This window comes from Pan troglodytes, chromosome 13 (genome assembly GCF_028858775.2).
Source record: "Pan troglodytes isolate AG18354 chromosome 13, NHGRI_mPanTro3-v2.0_pri, whole genome shotgun sequence".
NCBI classification, from domain to species: Eukaryota; Metazoa; Chordata; class Mammalia; order Primates; family Hominidae; genus Pan; species Pan troglodytes.
The window spans coordinates 103,747,280-103,763,968 of record NC_072411.2 but is presented as its reverse complement, the minus strand read 5'-3'; the positions used below and the strand labels follow the sequence as shown (position 1 = coordinate 103,763,968).

Here is a 16,689-nt window from a genome sequence, read left to right as displayed (position 1 = left end):
TTTCTTCAGGGAAATGACAGAGGAAAGTATGACTGTAGATAAATTGAGTTTTCTGTGGATTCAGTTTCCCTTTAGGGCCTTATCAAGATGAATAAACTGTATTCATTTTATGAAACTGTCTAAAGTTGAGACTCTATCAGATGCTACTCATTCAGTAGTTGTCAAAATTTATTGGATGCATGCTGACTATGAGTTAAACAGAGCTCTTTAAAGCCCTGGCTTTCTGTATAATGGCATACACCTGTAAGGCAGGGGTGTTACCCAGCCTGGATTCATGCTAGACTTTATGCCAGGTGTTTAGGTTACCTTAGCAAATGCTGAGAGGAATCAGTTACAGGATTTTCTCAAATGTTAACTAGTCCACCCTTACATAAAACTAGTTAGGTGGAATCCTAGGAAGTTAGCACCACACTAGGATATAGATGTATGTTAAAGCTGGTCCTGAGACATTCACCTTTCAAATCCCATCGAAATATGTGATTTCATTTTGTTTCTACCCTGAAAGGCTCTAGAAAAATTATAATGACTCCAAAGTCCCTTATAGGTTTTTTTTGTTGTTGTTGTTTGTTTGTTTTTGAGACAGAGTCTCGTTCTGTCACTGGGGCTGGAGTGCAGTGGCGCAATCTTGGCTCACTGCAACCTCCACCTCCCAGGTTCAAGTGATTCTCATGCCTCAGCCTCCTGAGTAGCTGAGATTACAGGTGTGTACCACAGCACCGGCTACTTTTTTTTTTTTTTTCTTGTATTTTTAGTAGAGATGGGATATCACCATGTTGGCCAGGCTGGCCTCGAACTCCTGACCTCAAGTGATTGGCCTGCCTTGGCCTCTGAAAGTGCTAGGATTACAGGCATGAGCCACCACGCTGGCCCCTTGTAGGTTTAGAATCCTCTTAATCTTTGGGTCTGTCTCTTGATCTAAACAGATTTCACCCCTCAGAGTGACCCAGGAACTGATGTAGGCTTTCTACATTTGAGCCTGCTGTGAAACCAGAGTGAAGAAAAGACCTACAAGGTCTTTAAACTGATCTAGCTTTAGCTGTGAAGGTTTGACCTATCAAATATCCCAATGAGATACAGCTTTCACCTCAATATGGCCTCAATTAATAAAAAAATTTTCCACCAGATCAGCTTAGAATTGTTGAGAGTCAGAGTTCAGTTTCCCTGGTTGTAGCTTTCATATGCTTTATATTTCCTTCCTGAAACACTCCCACTCCCATCCTCATTCTGGGACAAAAGTCATTTTATCATGAAAATAAAGCCCTCTTTGACTATATTGGTTCTCTTTCACCTATCCATCTCTGAAGGATTATTTACTCTGTGTTTTGCTAACACTTTCTTTCTCTGTTATTCACTTCTCATGTTATATCAGTGGCCCTTATCCTTATCACAGGGGTTCAAAATCAACTGTGGAAGCTTTTTCAAAACAAAACCTGCCTGTATTCCATCACTATACGTTATAATTTAGTAAGTCTAAGGCACAGCCTTGACGTCATATATGTGTGTACACATATATGTATTTTTTAAAATGTCTCCATATAAAAATAATGATGATACTTTTATTGAATGAATTCTATATGCCAGGCACTGTTCTAAGCAAGTTATATGTATTCATATATACATATAACTTTAATCCCCACATCAACTCGGTGAAGTAGGTATTATTATTATTACCGATTTCATCATCAGCCTTTTACAGATGAGAGAATTGAGACACAGCTGAGAATTGGCAGAGCTAGAATTAATATCCAGGCTCTGGTTCCAGAATCTGTCCTCTTAACCTACTTTCCTAGATTGTCTTTTATGATATATAACCTATTAACAAAACCACTGCATTATTCTGGTACATTTTTTATCTTGTCTAATTATGGTACAAAGATCATACCTTATTTTTTTTTCCCTAGCACTCTAGCAGAATGTTTTATATGTGGTAGATACTCATTAAATGTTTCTTAAATGAATGGAAAAAATGAAAATGAGTGACTCTCAGAATTGTGTCAAGTAAAGTAATTACTCATAAACATGAGAGATCATCCTTTGATCTTACCTTCTGCTCCCTCGCTACAGCGGTTACACCCATCCCAGTAGTTGTTTCTCAAAACTTGGTTTGCAGACCCCTGGGGCTTCCAAAGACTATTTCAAGGGGTTCACAAGGTCAAAACTATTTTCATGACAATACTAAGATATTTGCCTTTTCCACTGTATTGTCATTTACACTGATGGTGCAAAAGTTAAGGTGGGTAAAACTGCTGGCTCCTTGGTAGGAATCAAGGCAGTGGCACCAGACTATACTAGTAGTCACTGCATTCTTCACTGCCATGCAGTTGCAGTTAAAATATGATTTCGCTTAAGAATGTCCTGTTATGTGTGGTGACATGCAAAGTACATGTAAAGCAGCTCTGCTGCATGCTGAAGTGTGGTGGTTTTTCAAGAAAAAGCACGACTGTGATTGCTGAGTTGAGAGCTCCTCTTGAAATAAATGGGTTGCTTTTTTTTTTTTTTTAACTTGAAAGGACAATTGACAGATAAACTGATTTTTCAGATTGGGATATTGGCAGATATTTTCTCAGAAATGAGTAAATGAACCTGTCATTTCAAAGAGAACAACTGATAGTATTTGTTGCCAATAATAAAATCTCAACTTTTAAGCGAAAATTAGAATGTTAGAGATGGATCTGCCACTGTGAGTCTGACAGTTTCCTGATACTTAGGACTTTATCTCATGAGATTGGTAGTTCTATTATCCTGTGATTTTTGATGTTATAGAAAAAAAGGTATCAACATTTGGAAAATCTGCATAATTCAGTCAACCAATATTTTCCATATGTCCAATCCACAATCATAGATGGTACAAAGCCATAGATGGTAAAAGACCCATTCTAGACCCCTGGACTTTAACATCACAGGGTACAAAAAGCTCATTGCTGTGGTTTCAGATTCTACATTGCAGCTCCCTTTAAGAATCTACCACATAGCAAGTTTTAATATAGTATCAAAGGAGAATATCCACATTTATTTGAAATGGCTATTAAAATGCTTCCCTCTATTCCAGATATATACCTTTATAAGGCCACATTTTCTTCATAGGTTTTAACCAAACAACATATAACAGATTAAATGCAAAAGCTGATATAAAAGTCCAGCTGTCATTTTTAAAGCCAGATAATAGATTTGAAAAAATGTGGACCATTGCCACTTTTCTCACAAAAAAAGTTTTGTTTTTTTTTTTTTGTTTTTTTTTTTGAGACGGAGTCTCGCTCTGTTGCCCAGACTGGAGTGCAGTGGCGCATCTCGGCTCACTGCAAGCTCCGCCTCCCGGGTTCACGCCATTCTCCTGCCTCATCCTCCCGAGTAGCTGGGTCTACAGGCGCCCGCCACCACACCCAGCTAATTTTTGTATTTTTTTAGTGAATATGGGGTTTTACCGTGTTAGCCAGGATGGTCTTGATCTCCTGACCTCGTGATCCGCCCGCCTCGGCCTCCCAAAGTGCTGGGATTACAGGCGTGAGCCACCGCGCCCTACCATTAAAAAATTTTTGTAAGTGAATTAATAAAAGCTTCTAACATTTCTTAATTTTATGTTCTAATATGGTAAATATCAATAGATACAGTCCACATAAGAAAAATAAAGGGATCACGAGACCAAAACATTTGAGAACTCCTGCCCTATCCTGGGGTCTCTGCTGCTCTCTTCACTAACTGCCAGGTTTTGTCTCTGTCCCCTGAGTTATGCCCCTATTTCATATGTACTTTTATGTAGTAGAATTTTTCTGAAACCAATCTCCTTTTCCCAGTCTCCTGCAGTGTGCTACTTATGCTCGTGGGCTGAATTTTCTCCTGCATTTAATACTATATATCTAAGGCAGACTGAGGCTACAGATTCTGCATAATGGTTTTATGTTCTTTTTTTTTTTTCCTCTTTAATTTTTGCCCTGTAGGCATCTCCAGAATATCAGAAACTGCAGGATTCCAGTTCTTGTTATGAGTGTCTTGCTCTCCATCTCGGCAGGAAAAGGAAGGAAGCAGAATACACACTGGGCTTCTGGAAGACCTTCCCCGGAAAAATGACGGTAAGCCATGCCAGTTGTCATTTGTTACCCTAGCAAACAGCAACCATTTCGATAACAATTGATACAATTTTCTCTGTTCCTCACTTGTTTGTGGTAATAACCTTTTAATGACCCCTTTCCTAAAATGTCTAAGGACCATACTAATGGGTACTCTAAATACCTTCTCTCATTTCTAGAAATCCTCTCTGAAGACTTACTCACCTTCTTTAGTTTGTTTTTGTCTTCTTTTTAATCTCCTTTGAGCTCTAATTTTGTGAAGTGTTTAGATCCCATATAAATTTAGATTTTACACCAAGCTAAGCTACGACCAGCAAATTCCCTTAAATGTGATTTGTGTCTGTTTTATTTTCTCTTTACATGTTAAAATAATTTTGATTGTTTGACTTGTATTATATTTGTCTTTAATTCCAGGATTCCTTGAGGAAGCCAGAGCGTCGACTGCTGTGTGAGAGTAGTAACCGAGCCCTGTCTCTGCAGCATGCTGGGAGGTTTTCCGTGAATTGGTTCATTCTCTTTAATGATGCCCTGGTCCATGCCCAGGTAGGCTGGATTCCTAACCTTAAAAGAATTCCTGAAAGGTGGACCCCTATCCTTATTAACTGTACTATCAGTTTATGTTCAAAACTAGTGTGATTTTACTGAAACTGTTGACTAAAAGAGGCTAGCCATCATTCTCAGCAAACTATAGCAAGGACAAAAAACCAAACACTGCATGTTCTCACTCATAGGTGGGAACTGAACAATGAGAACACTTGGACACAGGAAGGGGAACATCACACACCAGGGCCTGTCGTGGGGTCGGGGGAGGAGGGAGGGATAGCATTAGGAGATACACCTAATGTAAATGACGAGTTAATGGGTGCAGCATACCAACATGGCACGTGTATACATATGTAACAAACCTGCACATTGTGCAGATGTACCCTAGAACTTAAAGTATAATAATAATTTTTTTTTTAAAAGAGGCTATTTTAGCTACAGCATGGATTTCTGTATGCGTTGGATTTCAGAGAACTTCTTAAGTTTCCAGCTTGAGAATGAGTGTCAGCCATGTGAAGAGGGCCCTGCAGCAGAGATGGCAAGGCCCTTTGGGTTAGCTGTGTTATGGGGACAATGTGGCAGAATTGGTGGCACCTACATGGACTTAACTATTTCAAGGGGTTGTGCAGCAGAGACTGCAAGGCCCATGTGGGTTAATGACATGAAGGGGATATGGGCAGAGACCCCGAGGTCTACATGGGCTTTCATAAAAGTGCCTCCGTGTTCTCTGTTTCAGTTCTCCACGCACCATGTTTTCCCTCTGGCCACGCTGTGGGCAGAGCCACTGTCTGAAGAAGCTGGTGGTGTGTAAGTGCGTCCCCCCTCCCCACCCCACCCCGTCCAAGTCTGTTACCCAGGTTGCTTCCTTAAATGTGAAAAAAAGCTCAGGAAGGCTTCGGAGACAGTCTCCTCATTCTGTATAATGAGGCCCACCTCTCAGCACATTAGACAGTAAAGTAGTCTATTGATAATAAAATGGCCTGTTGTGAAGATCATGGCAAGTCACGATTAGGTGATGAAAGGGCATCTTCATTGCACACATCCCCATCGTTCAGCACAGAGCAGAGAATTCTTTGTTCTTTCCACCGTGGTGGCACCCAAAACCAAGCAAGCATTTACATTAATTGATTTCTGTTCCTCTTGAAATAAAGAGGTTGCTTTTCATATTTGAGGATCGATACTGTAATGACAGGTTGTTAAATGTCCTGGTATTTATCCTTGTGAACGTTTTAGGAATGGCTTAAAGATAACTACACCTGAGGAGCAGTTCACTCTCATTTCATCTACACCCCAGGAAAAGGTTAGTCTATTATGGTATTTTCCTTCAATCTTCGCCCTGGCTCTTTCTGCCTCTTGTGTAATAAAGAAGAAATATAAATTGTTCTTGCTTGACTAATGATGCACAGTTCTGTCTGATAAATCTTCATTAACCCAAAACTGTAGGTTCTTCATTGTTTTTTTTTAATGTGACTTAATTTTAAACATATAGCAGAGAAATACAAGAGCCAGTCAATATTACTCTATTAATAAGAAAAGCATTAGGACACAAATAATTTATTCACACCAAAGAAAACTAGCAGGATTTAAAGCAATGCTTGATGAATTGTTGCCTTAAACTTATTGACGTTACTTTTTGCTCCTAGACAAAGTGGCTACGAGCTATAAGCCAAGCCGTAGATCAGGCTTTGAGAGGGATGTCTGATCTCCCCCCTTATGGAAGTGGTAGCAGTGTTCAGAGACAGGAACCACCCATTTCACGCAGTGCCAAATATACTTTCTACAAGGATCCTCGCCTAAAGGATGCCACCTATGATGGACGCTGGCTTTCAGGGAAGCCTCATGGCAGGTGAAAATGTTGAAGATTTATGCCTGGGGTGAGGATGATCATCACATGATAGAAAAAGTATTAATTATCTGAAATATTAGTTGACATGCATTATTCTTTGCTTATGCATTCCAGAGGGGTTTTGAAGTGGCCTGATGGAAAGATGTATTCTGGCATGTTCAGGAATGGCTTGGAAGATGGGTAAGAAAATTGTGTAAAACATGACAGTAAATTCAAGTTCGGTAAGGTCGTAAATTATGTTATTTTGTATGCAGAGCTGCTTTTCAAACAAGTAGTAGATTTTTGTTGTTATTTTTTAGAAATGCACATGTATGAGCATGAAGAGAGCCAGGAGTGAGGGGTACAGCCTCTGATTTACCTAGACTGGGTCATTTTCCCTGATAGCCGTGTGACCTCAAATTACACAGCCTTCCATCTGTTAAAATGGGGCTATGTTTTCTATTCATTTCTCAGTTGTGAAGACTGAGATCTTTGGTAATGTTAATGGTGGGACTATTGAGACGGTAGTCCTCCTTTACACAAAGGACATAGAAAAATTTTCCTTTCAGTTGTTTTAAGTCATCTTTAATTTCTGTGATCTGTTAAAGGAGAAATTTTCCAAGTGCTATATTATCTCAATGATGCTCTAATGACTTTTTAAAAATAAGTTTATCATGTTTTCTAACACTGTAAATGTATTTACATGATTAGTTTATGGCAGTATTTTGTATAATGTTAAGGAAGTAATTTAGTATATAAAAAATGTTGGGTAGGTGATTTTGTGTGTCTGTGTGATCATGTAAATTCTTGTGATGTGTTAAAATCTCTTTTTAATAGATTGTTAGAATGAGAAGAGACTTTAGATCATCTAATTTACCCACTGAGTTGCCCCTCTTATTATGCAAATAAAGGAGCTAGATACCTGGGCTTACCGCATGGTGGTGCAGGTAATTAGTGACAGAGATAGGTGAAGGACACAGGTCTTCTGTTTTTCACTGGAGTTGGATTAAAACACCATATCTTAGTGTAGTGGGGCTGATGTCCCACTCCTCTTGCCAAACAGCTTAGGTTATAGATTCACCTTAAACCAAGATGCTGTTTTAACCCTTTACTCCTACAGGTGAATGTTTTCTCTGTCTTCCTTGTTAAAATGTTTACCAGGATATACATACAAAAGGTGAATATGTCATAAATGCATCTTCTTTTGTTATTTTTTCTTTTTCATGGCAGGTATGGAGAATACAGAATCCCAAACAAGGCAATGAACAAAGAAGACCATTATGTGGGCCATTGGAAAGAAGGAAAAATGTGCGGTCAAGGAGTCTACAGGTAACATTGGAAAGGCTGTTGGACTGGTGTTTGTTTTTCATATAACCATGTAAACCTGAATGTTTGCATAGCCAAAATTTCCAAGTTTTAAGTTTTGTTTAGTCTTATAGATAAAATTTAGAGGAGTAAATAAAATTGAAACTCTGTGTGATCATCTTTTAAAGGTTAACCCCTCATCTATCGCAGGATTAAAATACTGGATTATTAAATTTAGTTCTTATCTAAATTTTTTTTTTTTTTTTTTGAGACGAAGTCTCGCTCTCTCACCCAGGCTGGAGTGCAGTGGCGCAATCTTGGCTCACTGCAAGCTCTGCCTCCCGGGTTCATGCCATTCTCCTGCCTCAGCCTCCCGAGTAGGTGGGACTCCAGGTGCCCGCCACCACACCCGGCTAATTTTTTGTATTTTTAGTAGAGACAGGGTTTCACCGCGTTAGCCAGGATGGTCTCGATCTCCTGACCTCGTGATCCACCCGCCTCGGCCTCCCAAAGTGCTGGGATTACAGGCATGAGCCACCGCACCCAGCCCTAAATTTTATATACCTTATAAACCATAATTTTCTCATAGAGTCTCCTATATGTCTTATCTATAATAAGACATATAGGATTCTAATGGATAAAACTTTTATTCTTCCCTCTTAAAAATAACTCATTATTTCATTTTCCCATAAGAGAATAAAAACACATTGTTTTTCATGTTAATGCAAAATACCACACATGGTGTCTTTAACTTTTTAACTTTAATCATTCGAAAATGAGGTTTTTTTAATTGGTGAAAAATAATCATATAAACAAATAATTATAGCTACCAGTGAGACTGAGTATGGTTTTGGATTTTCTAAACTTTGTAAAAATGAGCATCAGAATTCAATGTGCATGTGATAATTATCCATTCTTTCCAACCACAGCTATGCTTCTGGTGAAGTATTTGAGGGCTGTTTTCAAGATAATATGCGTCATGGTCATGGTCTTCTACGAAGTGGGAAATTGACGTCGTCTTCTCCTAGTATGTTCATTGGCCAGTGGGTAATGGATAAGAAAGCAGGATATGGTGTCTTTGATGATATCACTAGGTACAGTATTCTCCTTCTATTCCCACAGTTTAAGCCAATGATTAAGCACCATCATTATTTAACAAGCAGTTTATACTTATTTTGTCTTTTTCATGGAGATTAGTAAGATTTCTTTGAGTTTGAGTAGGTGAAAAATGAACCTTCTTTTATGACAAACCCTTTTATTTATTTATTTTTTGAGACAGGGTTTCACTCTGTCGCCCAGGCTGGAGTGGTGCGATCTCAGCTCACTGAAATCTCTGCCTCCTGGGTTCAAGGGATCCTCCTACCTCAGTCTACCAAGTAGCTGGGACCACAGGCACACACCACCACGCCCAGTTAATTTTTTGTATTTTTGGTAGAGATGGGGTTTTGCCATATTGTCCAGGCTGGTCTCGAACTCCTGGCCTCAAGTGATCCACCTGCCTTTGCCTCCCAAAGTGCTGGGATTATAGGCATGAGCCACCGAATCCAGCCTCTTTCTTTTTAAGTTAGCAAACTTTTGTGTAAGAAAAATCTGTGCATAGGTTTTATTCTGCTTATTACATTTTAAATGAAATTATTTAGAGTTGAATTCTAGGCCTTCTTTTTAAAAATTATGTATTTTAAAGTTACCAAGTAACTACCTGGGATATATACAGATCTGTGTCAGACCACAACATTAAATTCCTCAGAGAGGATTACTGAGTGAGATGTCTTTTGCTGTCACTTTGTCCCATATTTGAGGAGACAAAGTTAACTATTTTAACTAGAAAAATGGAAGCAATACCAACCTAGGGTTGATGCCTGGGATCTCCCATGTGATAATTGTCTTTTCCCTACTTTATCCTTATCTTCAGTGCTTTTTCTTTTCTTTTTATTTCTGTGCAGGGGGGAAAAGTATATGGGAATGTGGCAAGATGATGTGTGTCAAGGGAATGGTGTGGTGGTTACCCAGTTTGGATTATACTACGAGGGCAACTTTCACCTTAATAAAATGATGGTGAGTGGAATATTTGCATGTAGTTATTACTAACTTTTTAAAGCTCCTTTGTCCTTAACTTTTTAAATCATCTTTTGATTAGTTTCCACCTTCTTAGTACTATTTTCCTTCTTTTAAGATTCCATAAGGCTTTGGGGATATGACTGCATGCACTCTTTAAGTTACTCTGTATTTTATGTGTTGTAATTTTTCCTGTTTCTTCTTGTAGGGAAATGGGGTTTTGCTTTCCGAAGATGATACTATCTATGAAGGAGAATTTTCAGATGACTGGACTCTTAGTGGAAAGGTTGGAAACTAGCTTTCTTTTTTTTTCTCCCTAATAAATTCTTTTACTAATTTTTTTTTTTTTTACTTTAAAAATAGCGGATTTACATGCCATAAAATTCACCCCTTTCAAGTGCACATTTCAGTGATTTTTGGTCAACATGGCTGTACAAACCACCACCACAATCCAGTTTCAGAACATTTCCGTCACCCAAGAAAATCCCTTCTGCTCATTCAGTGACTTCCATTTCCACCTAAAGTCCCAGCCAACCACTAATCACCCTTAATCACTCTATAGATTTGCCTTTTCTGGGCCTTTTGTATAAATGGAATCATACACGCAATCTCCTCTATGTGGCTTCTTACACTTAGTATAATGTTTTTGTTTTTTCCATATTGTGGCATGTATAGTATTTGTTCCTTTTTATGGCTGAATAGTATTCCAAAACTACATTTTGTTTATCCTTTTACCAGTTGATGGACATTGGGTTATTTCCAACTTTAGACTATTGTAAATAATGCTGCTATAAACTTTTGAATGCAGTTTCTTGTGTAGACATATGTTTTCATTTTCATTTCTCAAGTAGATGCCTGGAGTGTAATTGCTAAGTTGTATGGTAAATTGATGTTTAACATATTAAGAAACTGTCGAACTTTTTTCCAAAGTGTCTGTACCATTTTACATTCCCATCAGCAATGTCTGAGGATACTAATTTCTCCATATCAAAAAATATTTCTTATTTTCTGTCTTTTTTCTTATAGCCATTCCAATGGGTATGAAGTGGTATCTCCTGGTTTGAATTTGCATTCCCTAGTGACTAATGATGTAGAACATGCTTATTAGTGATTCATATATCTTCTTTGATGAAATGTCTATTCAGATCTTGGCCTATTTCTAAAATTTTGTTTGTACTCTTGTTGAATTGTATGGGTTCTTTCTGTATTCTGGATACATGTCCTTTATCAGATATGATTTGTAAATATTTTCTTGCAGTCTGACTTGTCTTTTATTTTCTTAATGATGTCTTTTGAAATAGAAAAGTTTTTCATTTTAATAAACTCTATAAAAAATTTTATGAAGTATGCTTTTGATGTTATGTCTAAGAAGTCTTTGCCTGTTGGCTCAAACCTGTAATTCCAGCACTTTGGGAGGCCGAGGCAGGTAGATCACGAGGTCAGGAGATCAAGATCATCTTGGCAAACATGGTGAAACCCCATCTCTACTAAAAATACAAAAAATTAGCCAGGCGTGGTGGCGGGCACCTGTAGTCCCAGCTACTCAGGAGGCTGAGGCAGGAGAATGGCGTGAACCTGGGAGGCGGAGTTTGCAGTGAGCCGAAATCGTGGCACTGTGCTCCAGCCTGGGTGACAGAGCGAGACTCCGTCTAAAAAAAAATGAAAGTTTTATAGTTTTGCCTTTTATATTTAGGTCTGTGATTCATTTTAAGATAACTTTTGTATATGGGCTGAGTTATGTGTCCAAACTAATCTTTTTGCATATGGCTATCCAAATTTCCCAACACCTTTTCCCATTGAATCTTGGCACCTTTGTTGACCAGAAAATGTGTTTATTTCTGGTCTCTCAGTTACATTTCACTGATAAACATGTCTCTCCTTGTGTTAATACCACACCATCTAGATTACTGTTGATTCCTAGTAAGTTGTGAAATCAGGAATATAAGTCCTCCAAATTTGTTCTTTTTCAAAATTGTTCTGGCCAATCTAGATTCTTTGACTTTTCATATAAATTTTAGGACTGGCTTATCAAGATTCTGCAATAAACCTTGCTAAGATTTTGATAGAGATTGCATTGAATCTATAGATTAATTTGGGGAGAATTGCCATCTTAATATTGACTCTTCAACCCATGAACATAGAACACCTCACAGTTTATTTACATCTTTAATTTCTCTCGGCAATGTTTTCCAGGTTTCAGTGTACACATCTTGCATTTCTTTGGTTAAATTTATTTCTAAGTATTTTACTGGTGCTATTGTAAAGCGTTGTTTTCTTAATTTCATTGCTATAATATAAAAATGCAGTTGTTTTGTATTTTGTTCTTGTTTCCTGAAATCTTGCTGAATTCGTTTATTAGTTTTAGTGGGTTTTTTTGTGTGTGGATTTCTTAGGATTTCTTACATACAGAATCATGTCACCTACAAGTAAAGACATTTTTGCTTCTTTCTTTACAATATGGAAGGCTTTTATTTCTTTTTCTTGTCCAGTTGCACTGGCTAGAGTCTCCTGTGGAATGTTGAATAGAAAAGTGTTAAGATTGGACATCTTTACATTGTTTTCTATTTTAGAGAAAAGCTTTGTGTATGTGTGTGTGTGTGTGTGTGTGTGTGTGTTGAGATAGTGTCTCACTCTGTCACCCAGGCTGGAGTGCAGTGGCGTGTTCTCAGCTACCTGCAGCCTCAACCTCCTGGGCTCAAGCGATCCTCCCTCCTCAGCCCCCCAAGTAACTGGGACTACAGGCACATGCCACCATGCCTGGCTAATTTTTTTTTTTTTTTGTAGAGACAGTTTCGCTATGTTGCCCAAGCTGGTCTCAAACTCCTGAGCTCAAGCAATCCACCCACCTCGGCCTCCCAAAGTGCTAGGATTACAGGCATGAGCCACCATGCTTGGCTGAAAAGCATTTTTGTTAAAGTGCTTTTCCATTATCTGTTGAGATGATCATGTGGTTTTTATCATTTATTCTACTAATATGGTGTATTATATTGGTTGCTTGTCTGATGTTAAACCAACCTTGCTTTCCTGGGATGAATTGTACTTGGTCATGGTGTATAATTTTTTTTATATGTTGGTGTTGCTGGATTTAATGCCAATATTTTGTTGAGGATTTTTGCATTCATATTTATGAGAGGTAATGGTCTGTAGTTTTCTTTTATTGTGATGTCTTTGTCTGTCTTTGATATCAGGATAATTCTGGCCTCATAGAACAAGTTGGGAAGTGTTCCCTCCTCCCCTATTTTCTGAAAGTTTGCGAAGCTTTGGTATTATTTCTTCTTTGAATGTTTGGGAGAATTCACCAATGAAGTCTTCTGGGCCTAAGCATTACTTTGTGAGAAAATTTTTAATTTCTAACTCAGTTTCTTTACTTGCCTTAGGTCTATTTAGATTTTCTATTTCTTATTGAGTCAGTTTTGGTACTTTTTGTCTTCCTAGGAGTTTTTCTATTTCTCTATGTTATCTACTTTATTGGCATAAAGCTGTTCTCTTAGTATTCCATTCTGTCTTCGTATGTTTGTGATGCTTTAACAAAATGTCATAGACTGAGAAATTTATTTCTTCACAATTTTGCAAGCTGGGAAGTCGAAGATCAAGGCTACAGCATTCCCTGTCTGGTGAAGGCCTTCTTGGCTGAGTCCTCACATAGCAAAAGATGGAAGGGCAAAAAGGCCTAAGATAGTTCCCTCTGGCACTTTTATTTTTATTTTTATTTTTTTCGAGACGGAGTCTTGTCTGTCACCCAGCCTGGAGTGCAGTGGCATGATCTCAGCTCACTGCAACCTCCACTTCCTGGGTTCAAGCGATTCTCCTGCCTCAGCCTCCTGAGTAGATGGGATTACAGGCACGTGCCACCGTGCCCAGCTAATTTTTGTATTTTTAGTAGAGACGGGGCTTCACCATGTTGGTCAGGCTGGTCTCGAACTCCTGACCTCATGATCCGCCCACCTCGGCCTCCCAAAGGGCTAGTACTACAGGCGTGAGCCACAGCGCCCAACCCTCTGGCCCTTTTCTAAGGCACTGCTCCATTCATGAGGACACTGTCCCTAATCACTTCCCAAAAGACCCCACCTCTTACTACCATCACAGTGGGGTTTAAGTTTCAGCACAGATTTTAGAGGAGACACACTTTCAAAACAATAGCACCTTCTAACTTTTTTAATTCTATAGGCTGGTAGTAATAACCTGTTTCACTCTTGATTTTATAAACTTATGTTTTCTCTTTTTTTTCTTGATTAATCTAGTTAAATGTCAATTTTATGTATCTTTTCAAAGAAGCAACTTCTAGTTTCATTGATTTTTCTTTATTTTTTGTTTTCTATCTCATTTACTGATTTTTGCACTAATCTTTATCATTTCCCTCCTCTTTCCTGCTTTGGGTTTAGTTTGTTAGTTTGTTCCTCCTTTTGTAATTCTATTAGGTGGAATTTTACATTACTGATTCGAGAACTTCCTGAAAAGATAGGTGTTAACAGCTAAAAGTTTCCCTCTAAGCACTGCTTGTAATTTACATCATCCCCTAAATTTTGATATATTGTATGGTCATTTTATACAGTTCAAAATATTTTTGACTTTTCCCTGTGTGTGTTTTTTTTTTCTTTTACCCATGGATTATTTTCATATACTCTTTTAGACATGCATGTGCCCATATTTTGTTTGAGTTTTAAAGAGTTGGAGACTGGTAAAGAGCAAGTTAAAAAGGAAAACAACCATTTAGTGCTTTTTTTCTCTTGATTTTAAAAATTGAGGGCTGGGCGTGGTAGCTCATGCCTGTAATCCCAGCACTTTGGGAGGCCAAGGTGGGTGGATCACTTGAGGTCAGGAGTTCAAGACCAGCCTGGCCAACATGGTGAAACCCCGTCTCTACTGAAAACACAAAAAATTAGCTGGGCGTGGTGGCGGGCGCCTGTGATCCCAGCTACTTGGGAGGCTGAGGCAGGAGGATCACTTGAACCCAGGAAGCGGAGGTTGCAGTGAGCCAAGATCACATCACTGTACTCCAGCCTGGGCAACAGAGTGAGACTCTGTCTCTAAATAAATAAATGAATATTGAATATATTTCCTCTAACCCCACATTTTATTCTCTGACTTTACCTAGGGAACACTGACTATGCCAAATGGAGACTACATTGAAGGTTATTTTAGTGGAGAATGGGGATCTGGGATAAAAATCACTGGAACCTACTTCAAACCTAGTCTATATGAGAGTGATAAAGACAGACCTAAAGTTTTGTGAGTAACTAGTGTTAATTCTGGATTAATTATTGAATGTTTGGAGTTGTCTTGCTTTTATCAAAGCTAGTTAATATTTTAAAAGCAAAGTCAAGTTCTTAAAGTCTTCTTTTTTATTTTATTTTATTTTTATTTTTTGAGACAGGGTGTCACTCTGTCACCAGGCTGGAGTGCAGTGGCGTGATCATGGCTCACTGCAGCCCTGACCTCCTGGGTTCACGTGATCCTCCCGCATCAGCTTCCCGAGTAGCTGGGACTACAGGCACCCGCTACCATGCCCGGCTAATTTTTCTAATTTTTGTAGAGACTGGGTCTTGCTATTGCTCAGGCTGGTCTTGAACCTGAGCTTAAGCGATCCTCCTGCCTCAGCCTCCCAAAGTGCTGGGATTACAGGTATGAGCCGCTGCACCTGGCCAAAGTCTTTTTTTTTTTTTTCTTAAACAAGATGTAACCTCCTTGAATTGTCAACTGACACTGCTTTAGATGACTAAATCTATAGTCTTGTCTATAGTCTTGGTTTAGATTAAAAGCCTTAAAGCATGGATGTTTAAAAGGAAAGTTCCATGTGTGAGAGAGTGTTCTTTTTTTTTTTTTTGGAGGTGGGAGGGGAGATGGAGTCTTGGTCTGTCGTCCAGGCTGGAGTGTGGTGGCGTGATCTTGGCTCACTGCAGTGTCTGTCTCCCGGGTTCAAGCGATTTTCCTGCCTCAGGCTTCCAAGTAGCTGAGACTCTAGGTGCACACAACCATGCCAGGCTAATTTTTTGTATTTTTAGTAGAGACAGGGTTTCACCATGTTGGCCAGGCTGGTCTCGAACTCCTGACCTCAAGTGATCCACCCACTTTGGCCTCTCAAAGTGCTGGGATTACAGGTGTGAGCCACCGCGCCCAGCCTGAAAGAGCATTCTTAAATGGAATCTGTACACAACTTGATTTTGAAAAGTAAAGAACATACACACACACACACACACACACACACACACACACACACACACACACCCCAAGTGGAATGGTAAAATCTGCATATATGAGGAAAAAAAGGCAAAATCTAAGTATATTATGCCCATTGCATTTTTGGCTTTATTTTCTGTTCTCCCACCATCTCTCCCTAGATGTGGCACAATCACAGAAGTGGACAGTTTTTGGCATATGTCTGTTTTTCTTTATTGATTGCAGCTTTAATTTTATTATTATATTTGGTAGCACCTCAGTTTTTTGTTCCCAAGGATATGTTTTCTGTACCATGTTTATTCTTAGAGTCTTTTAGAACCCAGTATGTAATGCATTTTAAATTCTCATTATAAGATGTGCAAGGTTCAGAAAGTCCTTGTTCTAACAGGAATCAATTTTTATTTTTATTTTTTTAAAATTTTTAAATTTTTTTTTTTTTTTTTTTTTGAGATGGAGTCTCACTTTGTCACCCAGGCTAGGCTGCAGTGGCGTGATCTCAGCTCACTGCAACCTGCACCTCCCAGGTTCAAGCGATTCTCCTGCCTCAGCCTCCTGAGTAGCTGGGATCACAGGTGCGGGCCACCACGCCTGGCTAATTTTTTTTTTTTTTTTTTTTTTTTTTTTTTGAGATGCAGCGTCACTCTGTCGCTAGGCTGGAGTGCAGTGGTGCGATCTCGGCTCACTGCAACCTCTGCCTTCTGGGTTCAAGCGATTCTTCTG

The 16,689-nt window shown here is 38.9% G+C and overlaps 1 protein-coding gene across 5 annotated transcripts in view; it reads left to right on the top strand.

Annotated features, from left to right (window-relative positions):
- Nucleotides 1-16,689, top strand: part of ALS2 (alsin Rho guanine nucleotide exchange factor ALS2) — an 81,467-nt gene that overhangs the window by 48,912 nt on the left and 15,866 nt on the right. For all 5 annotated transcript variants that reach the window (XM_009443710.5, NM_001079920.1, XM_063790263.1 and 2 more), the window contains 11 exon segments: nt 3,936-4,067; nt 4,479-4,607; nt 5,344-5,414; nt 5,841-5,907; nt 6,251-6,453; nt 6,568-6,633; nt 7,663-7,761; nt 8,667-8,831; nt 9,681-9,792; nt 10,001-10,078; nt 14,888-15,021. In XM_009443710.5, the coding sequence (XP_009441985.2) occupies nt 3,936-4,067; nt 4,479-4,607; nt 5,344-5,414; nt 5,841-5,907; nt 6,251-6,453; nt 6,568-6,633; nt 7,663-7,761; nt 8,667-8,831; nt 9,681-9,792; nt 10,001-10,078; nt 14,888-15,021 (1,256 nt within the window).